General features: G+C 41.7%; 1 protein-coding gene across 2 annotated transcripts; it reads left to right on the top strand.

Moving 5' to 3' along the window:
* The first annotated feature begins 4,641 nt into the window (after positions 1-4,641).
* On the top strand, positions 4,642-8,833 carry LOC126706690 (cyclin-A3-1-like). 2 transcript variants are annotated; one of them, XM_050406224.1, is made up of 8 exons: positions 4,644-5,157; positions 6,564-6,796; positions 6,893-6,968; positions 7,050-7,126; positions 7,309-7,342; positions 7,432-7,581; positions 7,950-8,084; positions 8,357-8,833. In XM_050406224.1, the coding sequence occupies exons 1-8, from the start codon at positions 4,861-4,863 to the stop codon at positions 8,426-8,428; spliced, it is 1,074 nt and encodes a 357-aa protein (XP_050262181.1). In that variant the 5' UTR covers positions 4,644-4,860; the 3' UTR covers positions 8,429-8,833. The 2 variants fall into 2 exon arrangements, with proteins under 2 accessions (XP_050262183.1, XP_050262181.1); XM_050406226.1 differs by lacking the exon at positions 7,432-7,581 and having other exon boundaries at positions 4,642-5,157.
* Positions 8,834-21,615: the final 12,782 nt, after the last annotated feature.

Raw genomic sequence — 21,615 nt, forward strand, 5'->3', positions numbered from 1 at the left:
AAGTAAATTTAAAAAAATAATAATAAAGAGTAAATTACAGAAAACTACCCTGAGGTTTGAGGAAATACCAAACACATCCACAATTTGTTAAAAATGGCCAATTTAATCCTTCAACACAAACGGTGTTAACATCCACCATTAATAACAAAGTCTTACTCTCTCACCTCTTTTCTTTTTCTTAATCTCACCGTACTCTCTTTCTCTCTCAATTTTTGTTTTCCAAATCTAACTCTCTTTCTCTTTTCTTTTTCACAATCTCATCTAACACTCTTTCTCTCTCAATTTTCTTTGCCTTTGGTTGTATAAATCTTGCCGATGATGGATCCACTTCCTTTCTCATCTCTCTATTTCAATGTGGAGATCTTACGATGGTGGGACTGGATTTGGGTTTAGCTGACATGGGTATCAACAGTTTTGATGTTTGCTTGGTGGTCGATGGCAATTTTGTGGTGGATTTAGGACCTTAGAGCATTCACAGCAGTGGAGCTAAAAATATAGCTATTTAGCTCCACCAAAAATTACTTTATCTATTTTGCCTACACACATACTGCAGCAGTGGATCTATTTTAGCTTTCAACACAATAAAATAATATAAATATCACAATAAAATAATATAACCACTATAATAAAATAATATATTCCACTACCCAAAAAACATCCACAGCACCAACCACAACCACCTCTACTATCAGCCACAACCACCACCACCACCACCAGCAGTCCACAGTAGGGAAAAAAAAAAAAAAAAAAAAACCAAATCTCCAATCTTTTTCCCAAACCTAGACCAAACAAAATCACCAATCACAAACAAAATAAAAAATCACCAATCACAAACAAGCACAATGTCGGCAAGCTAGGTCGACAGAAGGAATGGGTTGGCGAGCTCCATGGGTTTCCCAGTCAGGTACCCAATATCCACGAGCAAGCATAACCATAGCGATAACCACTCCAATCCACGAGCAAGCACTCCGATCCACGGAAATCAACTTCGATCCACGAGGTCGGAGCATAACCACGACCTAGCGGCAGAGTGGAGGTGAGGGAAGAAAAGCACCAACCGTTTTGACCTAAAGTGGATCGGAGGAAGAGAAGTGGGTTTGAGGTGATCAGCGGTGTGGGTCTGAGGCGGATGGCGGCGTGGGTCTGAGGCTGATCGATGGCTTGGGACAGCTAGTGGGTCGGTGACATCGAGTTTCGATGGTGATGACGTTGAGGATGAGTCGGGCCAGCGACGGTGAATGAGTGAGCTTGAGAGAGTTTGCTTGAGAGAGTTTTGAGAGATAAGATGAGAGCTTTGAGAGGGAGAGAGAGAGAGAGAGAGAGAGAGAGAGAGAGAGAGAGAGAGAGGCACACGGTGTGAGTTTTTATTATTTTAATCGGGCCAGGAATAAAATATTTTTTTTTTTTTAGCTCTCATGAACAGTGCACATCTATCTATAGATGTGCACTATAGCAATGGAGCTAAAAAAAAATAGATTTAGCTCCACTGTTGGAGCATGATTTTGGTGTTTGAGGAGCTAAAATATAGCAATATAACACCACTGCTGTAAGTGCTCTTAGATGGTGTGATTGGGTTTTCTTGGGTTTCTTTGTGGAGGAGAAAAGGGCTTGTTTTTTAAGGAGCTTTTTCTTTTTCTTTTCGTTTTCTTGGCTTCCAAACACTACATGGAGCAGATGAGGCTTTTTCTATGGATTTTCCTTTTGATTTTCTAAGCTTTTCTCTTTGATTTTCTCGGCTACCAAACAGAAAGTAGCAAAGTAATCACCTTTTTCGTTAAATTTTTTTTTGAAGAAAAAAGAACCAAAAAAAAGAATTGCTGTTTTGTTTATTTTAAGAAGAAAGAGGGGGGAAATTTCAGAGAATGATTTAGATAAAGAAAAAGAAAGTTGAGAGAGACTGAGATTAGGAAATAGAAATGAAGAGAGAGAGAGAGAAAGAGTTAGATCTGAGTTTTCTTTTCTTTTTTTAAAAAGTTTGTTATTAACGGTGGATGTTTGTGTTGAGGGATTAAATTTGCCATTTGTAACATGTTGTGGATGTGTTTGGTGTTTCCTCAAACCTTAGGGTAGTTTTTTGTAATTTACCCAAAAATAAAATATCAATTAAGTAATATTTATTTAATATGATGGTATCATACACATATACTGTAAGGTCTTCTCATTGAATTGGACCAAAGTAAACCGAATAAGATTGAAGTGGATAGAAAGGACCAAATTAGAATGAATAAGACCAAAGTGGATCGAATGGGACCAAATAGGACCAAAGTAAACTGTAAGAGACTGAATGGACCAAATAGGACCAAAATGGACATAATGGACGGAATAGAACCAACATGGACGGAATTGGAACAAATTGGACAGACCAGGATTGAAGTGGAAGAAAAGGACCGAATAGGTCTAATGTGGACCTAATAGGGCTGAATAGGACCAAAGTGAACCGAATTAGATCCAATTGGACCGAATAAGACCGAAGTGGACATAATGGACTGAGTAGGACCAAAGCGGACCGATTAAGACTAAATTGGACTGAATAAGACCGAAGTGGACACAGTAGATTGAATAGGACCAAAGTGGATCGAATAGGACAGAATGAACGGAATGGAACAAATAGAACCAAAGTGGACCAAATAGGATCGAAGTGGACATAATGGACTGAATTGGACCAAAGTGGACCGAAGTACACAAAAGATTTATAAGAGAAACACGTTTGTAGTGGTAAAATTTGGTTTAAAAATCAAATAAATAAGATAATGATGTTGTGAATCCTTCAAAGTGAGGTAGCAAATATAGATATAGAATATATATATGATCTTGATTTTTATTTATTAATTCTTATTTAAACATGCAATCCATGCATCATATATAAATATAGGACATTCAATGTTTGACTCCTTGTTGTCAATTTGAGTTTCAATGTATTTAACATCATAAAAAATAGTGCACACAATTGTTATTGTAGTTGAATTTTTGGTTTGATTGCATGGGCTCTACGCATATTTGGTATGTGAACATTGGATGATCTTCTTGTACTTGGTCATAGTGTGTTTCTTCTTCTATATGTCTCACTAATGTTTCCACGACAGGTTTCCCATGACTTGAAACTTGAAACTACAACTACAATGTTGTTTATGAGGGTTCTTGCTTTTTATATAGATGCATGGGTTGAGTTTAGCCTAGTTCTTCTAATTGTATACGATTTTTAGGAGAGTAAGCCGGCTACACATCTTTACTATGAAGGAATTTGCGTTGCATACAAACATGCTTTGGAAGCAACATGCTCTGGAAGCAAGTCAAGCCACTCTAAGAATAGCAATTCCTAATGGGAGTCTAAATATAAGCTATGTATTGGGTATTAAATGGAATTATTGACATTTGATTAGTTTTTGTCAAATAAATGAGGAATTGAAAAAAATAAAAATTATTTGAAAAATAGCGAGGCCACCAACACTTATGTGGCATAATAACGTTAGGGGTGAAAAACCCATGGATCATTTGGTAACTAGTTCTAGAGGGTGGGATCAGTTGCCTATAGGAGTTTGATTAATAGTAGGGATTATTGTATAGTATGCTCTACAATGTACAATTAATTTGAGTGAAGTTCTCTCACGTAAAAAACCAAACAAGAAGTCAAATGTTTTTGACTATTATATATTAGTATTATATAGATATGATAATGGTAAAATTCAAAAATTACCCATGAGGTTTGAGTTAGTACTATCTGATGGTGTATTATAACACACCAACTCCAAACTCGTCCATTGAGGTCGTCCAAGGAAAACAAGGCAAACGAAGCAAATGTAGATGGATTGCATTATAGTATGCTCATCCACGATGAGGTCGTCCGTCCAAAGAAATACCTGGACGACCTTCCTACATTCTAAACGTCTCTCCCCATGCAAGATTAGGACAAGCTTCTCACTTAGCCCGGAACGCAAAGGTCAAGGTTCATTACCATAAACAGTTTCCAATGACAATTATGGAAAACAAGCCCAAATAAGGTAACTTCCATAGCAGTTATGGAAGTTACCTTCGAGTCCTTCGAATTCCTCAATGATAGGAGAAATTACTAAACAAGTAACTGTCCCAAAGTGTGTGCTATATAAGCATTCATCCACGAGAGGGTAAGTCATTCATACACTTCCACAAAAATTGGAATCCCAAAAATACTAACTTTACCATCGAAGGATTCTTGGCCGGTCTTCCCCAGTCGCCTCTGATTTTGTGTTTGCTTTTTCAGGACTTTCAAGTGCTCTCTGATCATTGACGCCTGAGACATTCAGCCTATTGATTTCATTGTGTTCATCACTATCAACATTTAAAAAAAATATTCAACTTGCTGCATAAGCACAATTATCATTTAGCATCTTTTGAAAATTCAACAACTCCCCATGCTTATCTTTGGTTCACCATTAGGCATTAGTTACTCAAACACTTATTTGCGTATATAGGCATTGGTTCACCAGTGTGAAGCATGTGTGCAGTCAAGACAAAGTTTTTAAGTTTTGTTTGTGCTTATAGAACAACTTGAATATATCTTTTGACAGTGTTTTTATTATAGAGAGTAGATGATATTATTTAACCCAAAAATGTCAAGAGCAATTTTTGTATGTTACCCTTAAATAAATAAATAAAATACCAAATTTCTACCTTAACATAAAGCTCAAAATGAAAAAGAAACCGTCGTCCAAGCGAGTCCAAGCAAGCGCGCTTGAACAAAGATTTTGAAATGGTGAAAATGGCGGCATAAGCATAAATAACAATCTTCCCTCTCCAAAAACACTTCACAAATGCACCAACTTCTTCTTCTTCATTTATAAACCACAATAAAAATATAGGAAGTTTCAGAGCATAGTTCAAGCCATGCGCTCCACCAAGAAGCGAGCCTCCTCAGCCACAAGCTCTCTGCAACTTCAATTCCCCACACCCAAAAAGCGAGTCGTTCTGAGTGACCTCACCAACTCGCCCGACGACGTTGGGTCGACTCGCAACTCGGAAGACTTTGCTCCCAACAAACCCAAATGCGAAAACAATGGCGCGTACCCCAATTGTGAACTTGATGAACCCACAAAGTCGGAGACTGTGATTAGCTCCACCTGCATGGATCATTTCAATTGCACTTACTCCAATTCTATACACAGTCATCTTCGTGCCCAGGAGGTTCAGCTTGCTTTTTGATTTTTGATTTTTATAATTAAATTGAATCCATGGTTAGAGTTTGTGAGCTCAACTGCCTCTGGATTTTAGCTACAGCTTTGAATTGATGTTGTGCTTCTGGGTCTTGATTTTGAGTTTGTTCTGAGAAGTGGGTTTTCAAATTTTGGGATTGGTTCAGTGTTTTGGGTTTTTCATTTTGAAGCTTAGGATTGTATTTTTACTTGAATTTAAGTTTAAGTTCAGGCAGATGTTATTACATTCTATTTGAAAAATGGAGCTAGTTTTTATATTCTGGGTTGAACTTGGGGTTTTGAGATTTCAACATATTTTGTCGAATGGGTTATTGGGCTATCGATTTCAAATTGAAAACTAGTCTTGTTATTTTATTTTATTTTTTAAATTTTGATTTTGAGGTTGCCAGATTGATGTTAAGGCTTGTGGTTTTTTATTGATATTTGATTTGAGACTTGAGATATGTTCTCTGTTGAATTCAATTTGGAAGTTCTGTTTTCCTGTGTTAGGCTTTTATGAGTCCCTTCAGTTTGCTGTTTGTGAAAATGTAGGGAAATAAATGTGAAATAAATTGTGCTTTTGTGTTGAATTGTTTGTTGCTTTATTATTGTTTCTTTCAGAAATAGAAGGAAACATCAACCTATATGGTTGAACTGGTTTTGGTTTTGAGGAAATTATACTCCCGGAGTAATGCCCTCTCGTTCCACATGAATGATGGGTCCACTATAAATTTAATTAGTGAGACCTATTATTACGTGAGAGGAGGGAGCATTGTTCCTGAATAATTACTCTTTGGTTTGACTAGTCTTGTTATTTTTTGACTTTTGATTTCGAGTTTGCCAGCTTGATGTTAAGGCTTGTAGTTTTTTTTTATTGATGTTTGATTTGAGACTTGAGATATGCTCTCTGTGTAATTCAATTTTGTGTTTATGAACTTAATTTGGACGTTTGGTTTTTCTGTTTTCGGCTTTTATGAGTATCTTCAGTTTGCTAAATGTGAAAATTGAGTGCAATAAATGTGAAGCAAATTAGGCTTTTGTGTTGAATTGTTTATTATTGTTTCTTTCAGAAATATATGGAAACATGGACCTATATGGTTGAGTTGGTTTCTGTTTGGGAAAATTATTCAATGCTCCCAGAGCAATGCCCTCTCGTTTCACATGAATGATGGGTCCACCATGAATTTAATTAATAAGATGGTCCTATTATTATGTGAGAGGAGGGAGCATTGCTACTGGAGTACTGAATAATTACTCTTTGGTTTGGGGTTAGATTTTGGTTTCTCTAGTAAAAAGAAATCTAGTCTTAAATTCTAATATCTGTATTTGCCTATATCTGTCATTAGTAAACACAATTGAACGTTAAATTGTTAATGATGATGTTGGTTGGTAATTCAGATGGAGGTGCACAGAAGGCCATTTCCTGATTACATGGAGACTGTTCAAAATGAAGTTTCTACGTTTATGCGAGAAATTTTAGTGAACTGGTTGGTGGAGGTTGCAGAGGAATACAAGCTTGTCTCAGACACCATTTACCTCACAATATCATATATTGACAGATTCCTCTCTTCGAATGTTGTCAGCAAGAGCAAGATACAGCTTCTTGGTGTTTCATGCATGCTTAATGCCTCGTAAACACATGAACCCATATTGTTCTATAATTTTTCCTAGCATTTGCATGGGTTCTCATTCTTGAAATATTCATTGCTCCTGTCTTCATGGTGCAGACAGTATGAAGAGATCAGTCCTCCAAATGTTGAAGACTTTTGCTATATAACAGATAATTCATACACCAAGGAAGAGGTTTGATCTTTTTCAGTCTTTCAGACACCCTATTTTCTTCATTTACCTTGTATAGCATGAGATTTTGTGGTCATTGTGCAGGTGATGGACATGGAGAGAGAAGTGCAAAAATTTTTGAACTTTGAGATGGGCGTCCCTACAATAAAGAATTTTCTGAGGCAAGAATGCTGTAAAATGTTATTGGTCTGCCGTTTTTATTTGGCCTTAAAATGTTATTTATTATGGCATCTGTGTTAATTGCTTACATTGAATTTGTTCTTGGTTCTTGCTTTTCCTTCCGTACATGTGGTTAATATCTAGTACTTATTTGATAAACATTACATTGCTTGTTGGATTTCAGAATCTACACGAGAGCTGCTCAAGAGAATTGCAATGTAGGCTAACAACGTCACCCCAGTACTTAATTTTGTCATTTATTTCTTCAATCTTGAGTTACCAATTCTGTAATGTTTGTGCTTTCCAGTCATCAAATTTGCAATTTGAGTTATTGGGTTGTTATCTTGCGGAGCTAAGTTTGTTAGATTATACATGTGTGCGGTTCTTACCATCAGTTATTGCTGCATCGGCAATTTTTCTTACAAGATTCACAATCCAACCTGAGATGCATCCTTGGGTAAGAAAGTGTTTATTGTGTGCACAGAAATGATTAACCTGAAAATCAGCAATTTTTTTCTCATTGTGAATACTCTGATAAGTAAAGAGAATTTTTTCAAAAATTCAAAAAGCAAGTAGTAACTTCATTGTTTGGTGTTTTTTCTGGTTTTAATTTGGGAAAAGACTTTTCAGTGAATTTAACTGGGGGAGGGGGGGAATGGTAGCATGCTAGGAATAAAAGAATAAAAGCAGGCATAGACTATGTTATATCATAGATGATAAAATTGGTATTCTATATCATATTGAAGATTGTTTCAGACTCCAGAATTATCTGGAAAGTGTTTTCTATCAGGGATGGACAGTGAATTTTTTTTACATATTATGCAGAGTTTGGCACTTCAGTGCTATTCTGGTTATAGACCATTTGACTTGATGGAATGTGTCCTCACTCTTCATGACTTGCAAATAAATAGAAAAGGAAGCTCTTTACAAGCAGTAAGAGAGAAATACATGCAGCACAAGGTATTTTTGCTTTATAAATATTAGTTTAGTGATCTCATAATTGTAGCTTCCTTTGGAATTGTAGATTTTGTAGTACTGTAAATGGCTGAAGTGAACTGGTTGGGTATGGGATGTGTTGGATTTCTTCCAATGCTATTTATATGCTATCCACAGATTCATTTGAACTTAGTACACGAGATCACTGCTTTCTCGCAAATATTAATTTGATCATAACTGAATGATATTTTTTGATAACACTTATTTGACTTTCTTTGGCCTCATTCTGATAACAGTATAAATGCGTAGCATCATTGACTTCTCCCTCAGAAATCCCTGCATGTTATTTTGAGGTCATCAATGGATAGGCATCCCAACAGTATGAATGACGTCGACTTTGGAGTCAGAACTAGCCTTGTCATAGAATTCCTTTTACTTTCTCTTTTTGATACTTCCATTTCTGCTAAATTGGAGGGTGTAATAAAGCACATGCTGGTTAAGAGCTGCTCGGTTTGAAGTTGGCTTGTATTAGATTGCCTTAAGACATTGTGCTTCGAATGTTTAGCATCACAAGTAGAGCCATCATTGACTGCTATCAGCCTTTTGGTTAGTACAGAGATTGATAATTCTGGGTTTGGAAAGACTTTGTACATTGTATGGAATTAAGTGACCTATCTAGGAATATCATATGATTCAATGGGGCTTCTGCCTCCAATTGAAGCCTCAAATAGTTTTATTTTTGTATAGCTCAAGTAAAAGATAACATTTTCTAAGGTGTCTTTTTGTTTAGGCTGCATTAGTAAAGACTATTATAAATAGATTTTGAATTTTTACAAAATGAATTCTAATGCATTCTTCTAAGAAATAACGTTTGGCATCATGCTGAGTTTTATTAGCATCTTCTATGTTATGCACGAAATCAAATGTTCCTCTCTTTGTAGTATATTTGTTATCATAAGATTCATAACCAAGGATTTAGAAAGCGATGGTTCACTCGATTTCTTTTAAGTCAAGCCACATTTATTCCTAAAAATTTTCACAAGTTTTGTCAGACTGAAACATTCATAAATCGTTTTTACTTGGGATGTAAAAAAGTGTTCATATTGTCTTTGTTTGTTAGGGAAGAAAAAAATGTTTTCAAATGTTAAGGTCATGTCAAGAAAGTTTGCTTATTTACAATTTTGAGAAAGTTTTCCTTTTTAAAATTGGGTATTTTACATAGTAAATGGTGTTTGATGATGCCGAAAATAATACCACCAGTGAGTCACACGTCCCTCGTATGTCGCAAATGACACCTGCACAACGAAAAGGAATAACCTAGCAGAGAGTACCGGTGTGGTACCGGCCAAACACGCTCCGAAGGTCAAGTTATAACTATTCTCACTGCTCTAGAGTGCTAGAGAGGGTAAATTATGCGTACCTTAGGTTGCGAGAGTGCTTAGGTTTTTATAGTAGCGAGGGTTACCCCTCTTTTCCTTGGAGTAGAAGTCTTTTCCTTATAGGAGTCCTCTTGAGCGTATTTTATGGGATCTTTTCCTTATAAGGATCCCTTGAATATTATCTAGCGTGGGAAGCAAGACAATTCCTTATACGTAGCGTGGGTAGCAAGTAAACCTATGCTCGGTCCGTCAGCCTCAATTTACTTCCTTCAACTTTTTGGGCGTCGGTCTAGTAATGCCGTCATCCTTGGAGCCAGCTGACCCTATGACCGTCAGCTATAACACCGTCTGTAATATCCGGAGGATTGCACTAAACCGTCAGTTTTATGTTCCGTGTGGCTAGGCTCACCATTTATCCTCATCAGTTGCCCCCTACTCTACATGCTCGACGCCGAACACCGTCAGCATGTGGAGTTATGACTTATTCATAATTGGTTGACTCCTCGAGCTGCGAGCTATTAAATGCAAGGTTACGTGGCGCGCAGTCGTTGGCCTCGTTCCTGGGCACGGGCGTCGCCTCGCCTTCCGTGCGCTTTCCCTCTTATATAAATACCACGTCCCTTGTCTCATTTCGCCATTTCAACCTCGCTGACTTTTCAAGAGAGAACCCGTCGCCCTTACTCTCGATTTGATCCATCAGCTGTTATCAATACCGTCACTCCCAAGGTTGTTTCATCCGTTCAAGATCTGTTTCACCTGTAAGTTCTTCTTCCCTTTTCTTTGCTTTTTTATTTTTGCCTAAAAATTTTTTTTTATTGAGAACGTCAGTCTAGGAACTTAGAGTGTATCCGTCACTTGTAGGTAGTCAGATGTCAAGTGACGCGTCGAGTGATCAGTCGTCAGTCCGCGATGGAGCGGGCTACGACGAATTTTTTGGCTCAGGTCAAGAGTCCGACGGCTTTTCTGAGTCGTCAGGAAAAGAAACGTCAGCCTAATCCCCTAGTATTGACGTAGAAGACCATGTTGAGGGAGTTAGGGAGAAAGTGTTAAGTGAGGTTGAGGTTGAGGGGAGAGACGAGGAAATTGTTGGTGACGAGAACGGGGATGAAGGCGACGAGGAGATTGATAGTGATGGGGATAGGGATGAAGGTGACGAGGTTAGTAGTGACGGAAATGGGGATGAAGGTGACGAAGAGTCCTGTGAGGGAACTTCAGGGAGTTCTGGAGGTAACCGTCCCTTCATCCTTCCGGAGGAGTGGGACGTCAATAAATTCCTTCCAAAGATGAGCAACAGAGTTTTTAATGAGTTACGTACCCGTTTCCAAATCCCAGACCACATTCCTATCTGTCTCCCTAGAAAAAACGAGAGGTGTTATACAGGGAGGACTGTTGATGTGGGGATGTACGATGCCATGTTCACAGCATGCCTTAGATTACCACTGACGGCTTTACACCGTCAGCTGGCGGATTTCTTGGGATTGTCCGTCATCCAGATTGCTCCGAATGCCTGGAGGATCTTCATTGGTGCTGAGATCCTTTGGGGTCGATTAAGTGGGGGGAATCTTCACCTTTCGCTAGATGAGTTCTTTTATTGCTACAAACCCCAGCATAAAGTATCCGCCAAGGGGACATACCATTTTGCTCCTCGTGAGAAGAGCTTAAAATTAGTGTCTGATATGCCAGACTCAAATAGAAATTGGAAGAGTAGATTTTTCTTTGTTAAGGGGACGGACTGGGTGTGCCGTCCGGATGAGTGGGATACGCTGCCCGATGGTTATTTTGATAACACTTGGGCTTATATTAGGGATTCAGGTCGCCCCTTCTCTTTCTTTCTACCGTCTCTTTTCACTTACCAGGGAGTTTTCTTAACACCGTCTCTTTTAACTCCGTCTCTTTTAACACCGTCTATTCCCTTTTGTTTCAGCTAGTGCTCGCCCGGAGATATCTGACGAACAAAGGGAATTCATCCGTCGGATACTGGGCATACCGCTTAAGCAACGGAAGTGTAGGGATTTGATCACCCTAGACACTCTCCATCTGTATTGTGGGGGTCCAGAGCCGACGGCTGAAGCTCGGAGGTTGGAAGAATTTTCCCGAAAACGTAAGTGGATGCCTTATTTAATCCGTCGGCTTATTTATTCCATCTGCTTTTACTGATCCGTCAGTTTATTTTGCGTAGAGATGGAAGCTGCGAAGCAAAGGGTGAGGGCCGCCGCTGCCCGTAAGAAGGAGGAAGAGAAGGCCAAGGGAAAAGAAGGAGTGTCAACCCCTCATTCTTCTTCGAAGGGTTCAGTTAAGAGGAAGGCTGACGGAAAGGATGATCCTCCTTCAAAGAAGGTGGCCGTCAGTCCTGGGGATGTGCCCTCCAAGAAGTCGCCCCCCAAGTCTAGTCACGGTGCTGGGAAATGAGTGATGACCTCTTCTAGTCTCGTCATTGAGGGGCCCCGTTGCTTGTTGACTCACAAAGATTACGCTGTTGAGGGGGTGGAATCTCTCATAAAACAGACGGATCTGGATCCTTGTGCTCAGCTAGGGACGGAGGACCTGGGAGCGTCAGCTTTCTTTGATATAGCACGGGTATGCTTCCTACCTTGAATAATCTGATCTTTGCCTTGCTTAATGGCTAACGGTTGTACTTCCTTCAGGCCTTGGTTCGTGTTAAAGCACTCCAAGATCGGTGCGTGGCCAAAGAAGGCGTCGTCTCTCGGGTTAGGAGGCATAACTCCAACCTAATGGATCAGCAGGCGCAATATAAGGAGGCCATCCGTCTCTTAAACGCAGATCTGAAGGATGTGAGGGAGAAGTTAGGAGAGGCTGAGAACCAGCAGAAGAAGCTTGAGGAGGAACTTTCATCTTTACGTGCGCAAGTAGAGACGGCTGGGACTGACGCGGTCCAAAAATTCAAGACAACCCAGTCATTCATTGATTCCTGCGCTGATTATTATGGCACAGGTTTCGATGATTGTCTGAAGCAAGTAGCGTCAGTTTATCCGGAGTTGGATCTATATGGAATTACCATGGATGCCTCTGTGCCGATGACTCCTGCTGGCGACACTGTTGCTGACAAAGATGACGAACCCCTTAATTTGGACTTTTTGCTTAATGATGCCAGAGTTGTTTTAGCCCAGCCTGCCGTCACTACCCTTGCCGAGTCTTCAGATAAAGCACAAATTGCCAAGGATAAAGCTGACGGGGTCTCTAAGGACGTTCCTGCCACTTAATCCTGGCTTATTTATTTTAATTTTTGAACAATGTTTTTAAGTGCCCTTACGTTTATTGGGCTTTTTACTTGTAACTCTATCTGCCCTTTTTATGGCACTTGGTATCCGTTGCTTTGAATATGTATACTGATGTTTTTATTCCTCTATTGACTAATTTCTTATGGCCCCATTTATTTGATGAGACCGTTATCTTTTTGATTTTTAGCCTTTTTTTATTAGCTCGTCATCTCTACAGGCATGTTGGTTTGAGAACCACGTTTGTAAGTAAAGTCTCATTTTTTGGTCAGACCGTCATCTATTGGACCGTCAACCTTATAGGTCCATTAGTTCTAGGACCTGGTCCATATGATGATATTTTCATCCATTGGACCGTCAACTTTTTAGCGTTGGCTTTTTCGGACCGTCACTCTTTTGGGCTTAGCCTTGATGTTTGGCTCTTTGTTGGTCCGTCAGTTTTTAAGGCATGGTCCTTTGATGATAGCTCATCTATTGGATCGTCAGTTTTTTAATTTTGGCTTTTTCGGACCGTCATTTTCTTGACCTTAGCCTTGACGTCTTTGATACCTTCGTTAGTCCGTCAATTTTTAAGGCCTGGTCCATATGATGATAGCTTCATCTATTGGACCGTCAGCTTTTTAGCTTTAGCCTTTCCGGACCGTCATTTTCTTGGCCTTAGCCTTGATGTCTGACACCTTCGTTAGTCCGTCAGTTTTTAAGGCCTGGTCCATATGATGATAGCTTCATCTATTGGACCGTCAGCTTTTTAGTTTTAGCCTTTCCGGACCGTTATTTTCTTGGCCTTAGCCTTGATGTCTTTGACACCTTTGTTAGTCCGTCAGTTTTTAAGGCCTGGTCCATATGATGATAGCTTCATCTATTGGACCGTCAGCTTTTTAGTTTTAGTCTTTCCGGACCGTTATTTTCTTGGCCTTAGCCTTGATGTCTTTGACACCTTCGTTAGTCCGTTAGTTTTTAAGGCCTGGTCCATATGATGATAGCGTCATCTATTGGACCGTCAGCTTTTTAGCTTAGCCTTTCCGGACCGTTATTTTCTTGGCCTTAGCCTTGATGTCTTTGACACCTTCGTTGGTCCGTCGGTTTTTTTTTTAGTCCGTGTGTTATGGACTTAGTCGTTTTGGCCATGAACTTAGTGGACCGTAGAAAAAATACACTTCAGCAATTTCTGAATAAAACTCCTCTTATTGTCATGCATTTAAATAAAAGTAATTAAAACCAAATCCTGCCCCTTGGGCTAAAAGTATTGTTGCAAAAAAAACTAAAGTAAATGATAAATCTGAGGAGTAAAACTATAATTTGCTGAAATAGAAAAGATTTTGGTCTTCATGATGCCGTTCCTATTAGTAGTACTTTCGTAGGTGCTCGGTGTTCCATGGGTGTGGTAATTTCTGTCCTTCCAACGTTTCCAGGTGGTAAGTACTTTTTCTCTGCCACGACGAAACTCGATAAGGACCTTCCCAATTGGGGCCGAGTTTCCCTTGGGTAGGGTCCCTAGCGTCGCCCATGACCTTTCTAAGAACAAGGTCTCCAACTTGGAAGTCTCTGTGTCGGACCCGAGAGTTGTAGTGTTTGGCCATGCTGTCCTGGTACCCAGCGAGCCTTTGTTCTGCTGTTGCTCTGATCTTGTCCACTAGGTCGAGCTGTAGTCACATAGCCTCGTCGTTTTTGTTCTCATCATGGTTGTGTACCTTGTAACTTGTAAGTCCAACTTCGGCCGGGATGACTGCTTCGCCTCCGTACGTCAGGCGGAACGATGTCTCTCCTGTGGGTGTTCTTGTCGTCGTCCTGTATGCCCATAGTATACTCGACAATTCTTCGGGCCATATACCCTTTACCCCCTCGAGCCGAGTCTTGATAATCTTGAGCAAGGATCGGTTCGTGACTTCGACCTGGCCATTAGCTTGAGGGTGGGCGGGGGAGGAGTAATGGTTCTTTATTCCTAACTGTGAGCAAAAATCCCGAAAGGGGTCGTTGTCGAATTGCCTCCCGTTGTCCGAGACAAAGACTCTAGGAATGCCGAACCTGCATATGATGCATCTCCAGACAAAGCTCCGCACGTTCTTCTCTATAATCGTGGCCAGAGCTGCAGCTTCCACCCATTTCGTGAAATAGTCGATGCCCACTACCAAGAATTTCAGCTATCGTACGGCTGTAGGGAATGGTCCTATAATGTCTAATCCCCATTGTGCGAACGGCCATGAGGCCGTCATCGGGGTCAGCTCTTCGGTTGGTTGTCTAATAATATTGCTGAACCTTTGGCACTTGTCGCAGGCCCTGACATAGGCTTCGGCGTCCTTCTGCATGGTGGGCCAATAATACCCAACTCGCACAAGCTTGTGTACCAACGATCTGGACCTGAGTGGTTTCCGCAGATTCCTTCATGCACCTCTCTCATGACGTAATCTGCCTCTTCCGTACCCAAGCATCTCAAATATGGTCGGGAGAAACCTCTTTTGTAAAGGACGTCTTTTATCAGGACAAACCTTGCCGCCTAGACCTTAAGTTTCCTTGCGGCTTCCTTTTCGTCTGGTAAGACCCCATCTTTTAGGTTTGAAACTAACGGCGTTGTCCAGCTACTGTCGGAGCATATTTCCTGCATGTTGTTGAGATTTATTAGCGGAGAAAGCTGCACGAAAGAGAGTATATTACCAGGGATGACCATTTGTTCTGTTGAAGCGGCCTTCGCAAGGCGGTTGGCTCGCTCGTTTTCTTCTCTGGGAATTTGGACAACTTTGGCTTCTAGGTCATCCACTCTCGCCCTTACTTCATCAAGGTACTTCTTCATCTTTTCGCTCTTGCACTTATAGTCTCCATTTATTTGGTTGGTGATGACCTGTGAATCGCAGTAGATGACTACCCTCGCGACTCCAGCTGCCTTGGCAAGGTCGAGCCCTGCTATCAAAGCCTCATACTCTGATTCATTGTTGGTGGCAGGGAAGTCGAGACGGACCATACATTCAATGGTGTCTCCTTCGGGCGATTGTAGCACAATGCCGGCCCCTGCGGCTTGTCTGGTGGACGATCCGTCCGTATATATGCTCCATTAAGGGGACTCCGTTGCCCCCTTGTCTTTGTCATGAGTGAATTCAGCTATAAAGTCAGCGACGATCTGTCCCTTGATGGCGGTCCACGGGCGGTACTGAATATCAAATTCGCTCAGTTCTATAGCCCATAACGCCAACCGTCCCGCGGCCTTGGGGCTGCTCATTGCCCGCCGTAAGGGTTTGTCAGCCAGGACGTTCACCGTATGAGCTTGGAAGTACGGTTTGAGCTTGCGGGCTGCCGTAACTAATGCAAAGGCAAGTTTTTCCATGGGCGGGTATCTTTCTTCGGCACCGTGGAGCGCTCGGCTTGCGTAGTACACGGGCTTTTGCACTCTCTCTTATTCTTTGACCAAGGCCGCTCTAACGGCTACGGGGGAGACGGCTAGATAGAGAAAAAGCTCTTCTCCTGGCTACGACGGGCTCAGCAATGGTGGGGAGGAGAGGTAAGCCTTCAATTCTTCGAATGCTTGCTGGCTTTCGTCAGTCCATTCGAAGGATTTTTTCAATGTTCGGAAGAAGGGTAAGCACTTGTCCGTTGCCCTTGACACGAACCTATTTAGTGCTGCTATCTTTCCATTGAGGCTTTGCACCTCCTTCACATTTCTTGGTGGTGCCATGTCCATAATAGCCCGAATCTTGTCCGGGTTCGCCTCGATTCCCCTCTAAGACACCATGAATCCTAAGAATTTTCCTGCCGTCACTCCAAAGGCACACTTCCCTGGATTGAGCTTCATGTTGTAGGAGCGAAGTGTGTCGAATGTTTCTTTGAGATCTCCTAGATGATCTTCCTCCCTCCGGCTTTTTACTAGCATGTCGTCCACGTAGACCTGGACATTCCTCCCAATTTGTTGCGCGAACATTTTGTTCCTGAGCCTTTGGTACGTTGCGCCTGCGTTCTTCAGGCCGAAGGGCATGACCTTGTAACAGAAGAGGCCTTGGCTGGTCACGAACGACGTTTTTTCCTGGTCGGCTTCGTGCATTCGGATTTAGTTGTACCCCGAGAAAGCGTCCATGAAGCTCAGCAACTGGTGTCGGGCCGTAGAGTCTACTAAGACATCAACCCTCGGGAGGGGGTAGCTATCCTTGGGGTAGGCCTTGTTAAGGTCGGTGAAGTCCACACACATCCGCCATTTCCCGCTCGCTTTTTTGACCATTACTACATTTGTTAACCAGTCAGGATAGTATACTTCCCTAATGAAGCTCACTTCCTGAAGCTTTCTGACTTCCTCTGCTATGGCTCGGTCTCGCTCGGGGGCAAACACCCTCTTCTTTTGTCTGATAGGTGGAAAGGCGGGCGATACATTCAACCTGTGCACGATGACTGAAGGATCTATTCCCGGCATATCTTCATGACCCCATGCGAATACGTCCCGATTGCATCTGAGGAAGGTTATGAGCTCCTGACGGACTGTGGGGTTAGCGAGCGTTCCAATTTTGGTCATTCGGCCAGGATCGGAACTGTCAAAGGGTATCTCTTTTAACTTCTCAACCGGCTCCGTTACCGTCCGGTGCTCTTCTATGCTTAAAGCCTGAACCTGATCCTCCATTTCCATCATGGCTATGTAGCATTCGCGCGCGACCATCTGACTCCCGCGCAGCTCCCCTACTCCGTAGTCAATTGGGAACTTTATCATTAGGTGGTAGGTGGAAGTTACCGCCTTCCATGAGTTTAGCGTGGGCCGCCCGAGGATAGCGTTGTAGGCTAACGAGCAATCGACTACCAAGAATGTCACGTCCCTGGCTATCTGTTGAGGGTAATCACCCACAATTACGGATAATGTGACCGCGCCCAGTGGGAATACTCGGCTCTCGCCGAAGCCAACAAGCGGGGCATTTGTTGGGATCAATCGCTCCCTGTCGATCCTCATCTGCTGGAACGCTATATAGTACAAGATATCTGCTGAACTGCCATTGTCGATCAGCACCCGGTGCATATTGTAGTCTCCTACATGCAAGCTGACGATGAGTGCATCGTCATGTGGATGGTGAAGGCGTCGCGCGTCTTCTTCTGAGAATCTGATTACGGGACCTTCTCTTCGTGCTATCTTCGGCACGACTCCCGTCAGCTGAACATTTTGTGCCATCCGAAGATAGGTCTTGCGTGCTTTCTTGGATGACCCGGCGGCAACCGTTCCTCCTACGATCATCCTTATATCCCCGATCGGGGGCCTCGGTCGCTCATTGTCCCGTCGGGGGTGTTGGTCTTGTGCGGGGGGATCCGCTTTCTCCTTGCTAACGAATCCCTGCAGCTTTCCTTGTCTGATAAGGGCCTCAATCTGCTGCTTGAGGTCATAGCAATCAGCCGTGTCGTGGCCATGGTCGCGGTGGAAATGGCAATACTTATCCCGGGAACGTTTGTTTGGGTCACTCTTCAGCTTTCCCGGGAACGTCAGAGCCTCTTCGTCCTTGATTTGCATAAGGACTTGATCTATCGGGGCTGTTAGCAGAGTGAAGCTCGTGAACCTTCCCCCTAGGGGCTTAGGGCGCCTTTCGTCCCTTCGGTCTCCTGTCCTTGCCTTCTTTCGGCCTTGATCCTGCCGAGTGTCTTCCTGCCTTTCTCTTTTCCTGGGCCTCTCTTCCCGAGCTAACAGCGCATCTTCAGCATTCATATATTTTGTGGCGCGATAAAGTACTTCCAACATGGTCTTTGGGTCGTTTTTGTATAGGGAGAACAAAAACTTACCCTTCTTCAAGCCATTCGTGAATGCTGCAACAAGTATCTTATCGTCGGCTTCATTGATCGAGAGTGCCTCTTTGTTGAAGCGGGAGATGTAGGCTCTTAAAGTTTCATCTTCTCGCTGCTTCATACTCATCAAGCAAGCCGTAGACTTCTTGTATCGATGGCCTCCAATGAAGTGTGCGGTAAACTGAGCGCTGAGCTCTTTGAAGGTGCTGATGGAGTTTGGTGTCAGTCGGCTGAACCAAATTCTCCCTGCGCCCTTCAGCGTTGTAGGGAAGGCCCTACACATGATGGCGTCCGCTACTCCTTGAAGGTGCATTAGGATCTTGAAGGTCTCCAGGTGGTCTAGTGGGTCCTTGACCTCGTCGTAACTGTCTATCTGTGGCATGCAAAACTTACTTGGTAATGGGTAGGAGTTGACGGTGGCGGTGAACGGCGAGTCAGTTCGGTTGACAAGGTCGTCAAGGTCGCTTGATACTCGTCCCTTGAGAGCATTCATCATAACCTCCATTTGTTCCTTCATGGCCTGCATCTCCGTGATAACAAGTGGCGGAGTGGTTTCTGCGAGGGAGGGGATGCTTATGTTCTGTCGTTTCGGTTTGTTCGGGGCGTTGCTGGCCTGGGGTCCCTCCTGGTTTCTTCTGTCGGCGCTGGTTCCTTCCTGATCTGCTCCTTGGTTGTTGGGAGCTGCATTTTTCTGTTTCAGTTGCTCTTCTAGGTCGTAGTTTTGTTTGGTGAGGCGCTCCACGGCAGTGGCGAGTGTCCTCACCTGTCTTTCAAGCGCAGTCGTAGGGGCTTCTTCTTCTTGAACGTCGTTGGTGGTCACCATTGAGCGAGTGAGTACCATGTAACTCTTTTGTCTAGGAAGCGATAATGTGCTACGCTTCCCACAGACGGCGCCAACTAATGATGCCGAAAATAATACCACCAGTGAGTCACACGTCCCTCGTACATCGCAAATGGCACCTGCACAACGAAAAGGAATAACCTAGCAGAGAATACCGGTGTGGTACCGGCCAAACACCCTCCGAAGGTCAAGTTAGAACTATTCTCACTGCTCTAGAGTGCTAGAGAGGGTAAATTATGCGTACCTTGGGTTGCGAGGGTGCTTAGGTTTTTATAGTAGCGAGGGTTACCCCTCTTTTCCTTTGAGTAGAAGTCTTTTCCTTATAGGAGTCCTCTTGAGCGTATTTTATGGGATCTTTTCCTTATAAGGATCCCTTGAATATTATCTAGCGTGGGAAGCAAGACAATTCCTTATACGTAGCGTGGGTAGCAAGTAAACCTATGCTCGGTCCGTCAGCCTCAATTTACTTCCTTCAGCTTTTTGGGCGTCGGTCTAGTAATGTCGTCATCCTTGGAGCCAGCTGACCCTATGACCGTCAGCTATAACACCGTTTGTAATATCCGGAGGATTGCACTAAACCGTCAGTTTTATGTTCCGTGTGGCTAGGCTCACCTTTTATCCTCATCAGTGTTTATTTTCTTAATATGATGATTTTTTTTCCCCTGCTTCAGCCTTCAGGCTTCAAAGAAATCGTTGGTTTCGACGAACAAAACAATGGACTTTTCCATGGTCTTAGAAGTTCTAGAGTTACTGTAGGCTTATAGTTGGATATCCAATACTTCTTTCTTGGATTCCAAGTTCAACCCATAAACTCAGCTGATTGGAAATCGTTTCCAACTAAATTCTAGGGTCGGAACATTTTAATAAGGTGAGACTTTCTTTCTTTTTTTCTTTTTTTTTTTTTTTTAAAAAACTTCAAAACTTTAGCTAAAATCAATGTTGACTAGGGGTGTCAATTCGGGTTAGCATGTCGGGTTCGTGTCGTGTCGAGGTAGGGGTATTAGACTAAATGGCTCAACCCTAACCCGACCTATTTAATAATCGTGTCAGAATCCTTCAACCCTAACCCGACCTGTTAATAAGGCGGGTTGACCTGACCCGACCCATTTGACACGTTTAATAAACTAATCGTGTTGGGTTGACACGAATGTAACACAACCCATTTCAACCTGCATAATATTAAATATAACATCCATCTATAAATTATTATTTTTTACATCCCAAAAACCAGTGCATACACTTTATGTCTTCGACCCACATTCAAAATAATATAGTTCAATAAAAATATAACATTCATCTAGAAATAAGTTCTTTACACTCCAAAAGAAGTGCAACACTTCAACCCAAATTCAAAATAACATAGTTTAACAAAAATAAAATAACATAGTTCAACAAAAATATAATATTCTTGGAACTCGCCAAATGCTAAGTATCAATATTGAAAGAATTTGAGCAAATAGTAGACTAATCCTGACTATGACCACGATTATTATCCATAGATTCTTTGTTGATGTCCAAGTTCATAACATCTTCCACAAGCTCATCCAATTTCATTTGTACAAGTTCTATGCCAAAAAAAAAAAAAAAAAAGTATTAGTAGTTACAAAATATGATCATGCCTCAACAGTTTGACAAGAACTAAATAATAATAATGTAAGAGTAATAATAACTATTGAAACAAATAAGATTACCTTTCTCATTTGTAATTACTTACTTTTCTTTTTAAATTTAAAATATATGTTGGATATAAAAGGTATTTGAAAAATCTAAAATAAAATAATTATTTATTTGTTATACGAGTTAAACGAGTTGTGTTAAGTGGGTCATTTTGGGTTTGACACAAATAAATTGGCGTGTCAAACGTGTCTATTGCGGGTTACGCGGGTTGACCCGCTTATGACACGTTTCTTATCGTGTCGCTTTCGGGTCGACCCGTTTATGACCCAAACCCATTAAGGCCCAACCCTAACCCGAAAAAAACCGTGTTGGGTTCGTGTCGTGTTCGCGGGTTGGGTCGAACATTGACAGCTAAAATGTTGACTTCATCTAGGGATGTCCGTTTGATACGATTTAAATAAATACAATTAGTGAAGTCTAAAAAAAAAATGTGACTTTAAAAATTTGTATATAACTGAAAATAAATAAAAAAGGTAAACTAAAAAACCTATGAATCAATATTAAAAATAAAATATTCAGCAAAAAAAAAAATATTAAAAAATAAATAAAACCAGAAACGGGAGTCTGTGCCAGTTGCAAAAACTCATCCTGAAGTTTCAATCTTTGCTTAAAACTCATTAAAGGTTTCTATATTTGTCAAATTGACCTCTATAACTAACTTTTGTTAGCTTTTATGAATGAAAAAAAAA

This window comes from Quercus robur, chromosome 11, assembly GCF_932294415.1.
Source record: "Quercus robur chromosome 11, dhQueRobu3.1, whole genome shotgun sequence".
In the NCBI taxonomy this organism is placed as follows: domain Eukaryota; kingdom Viridiplantae; phylum Streptophyta; class Magnoliopsida; order Fagales; family Fagaceae; genus Quercus; species Quercus robur.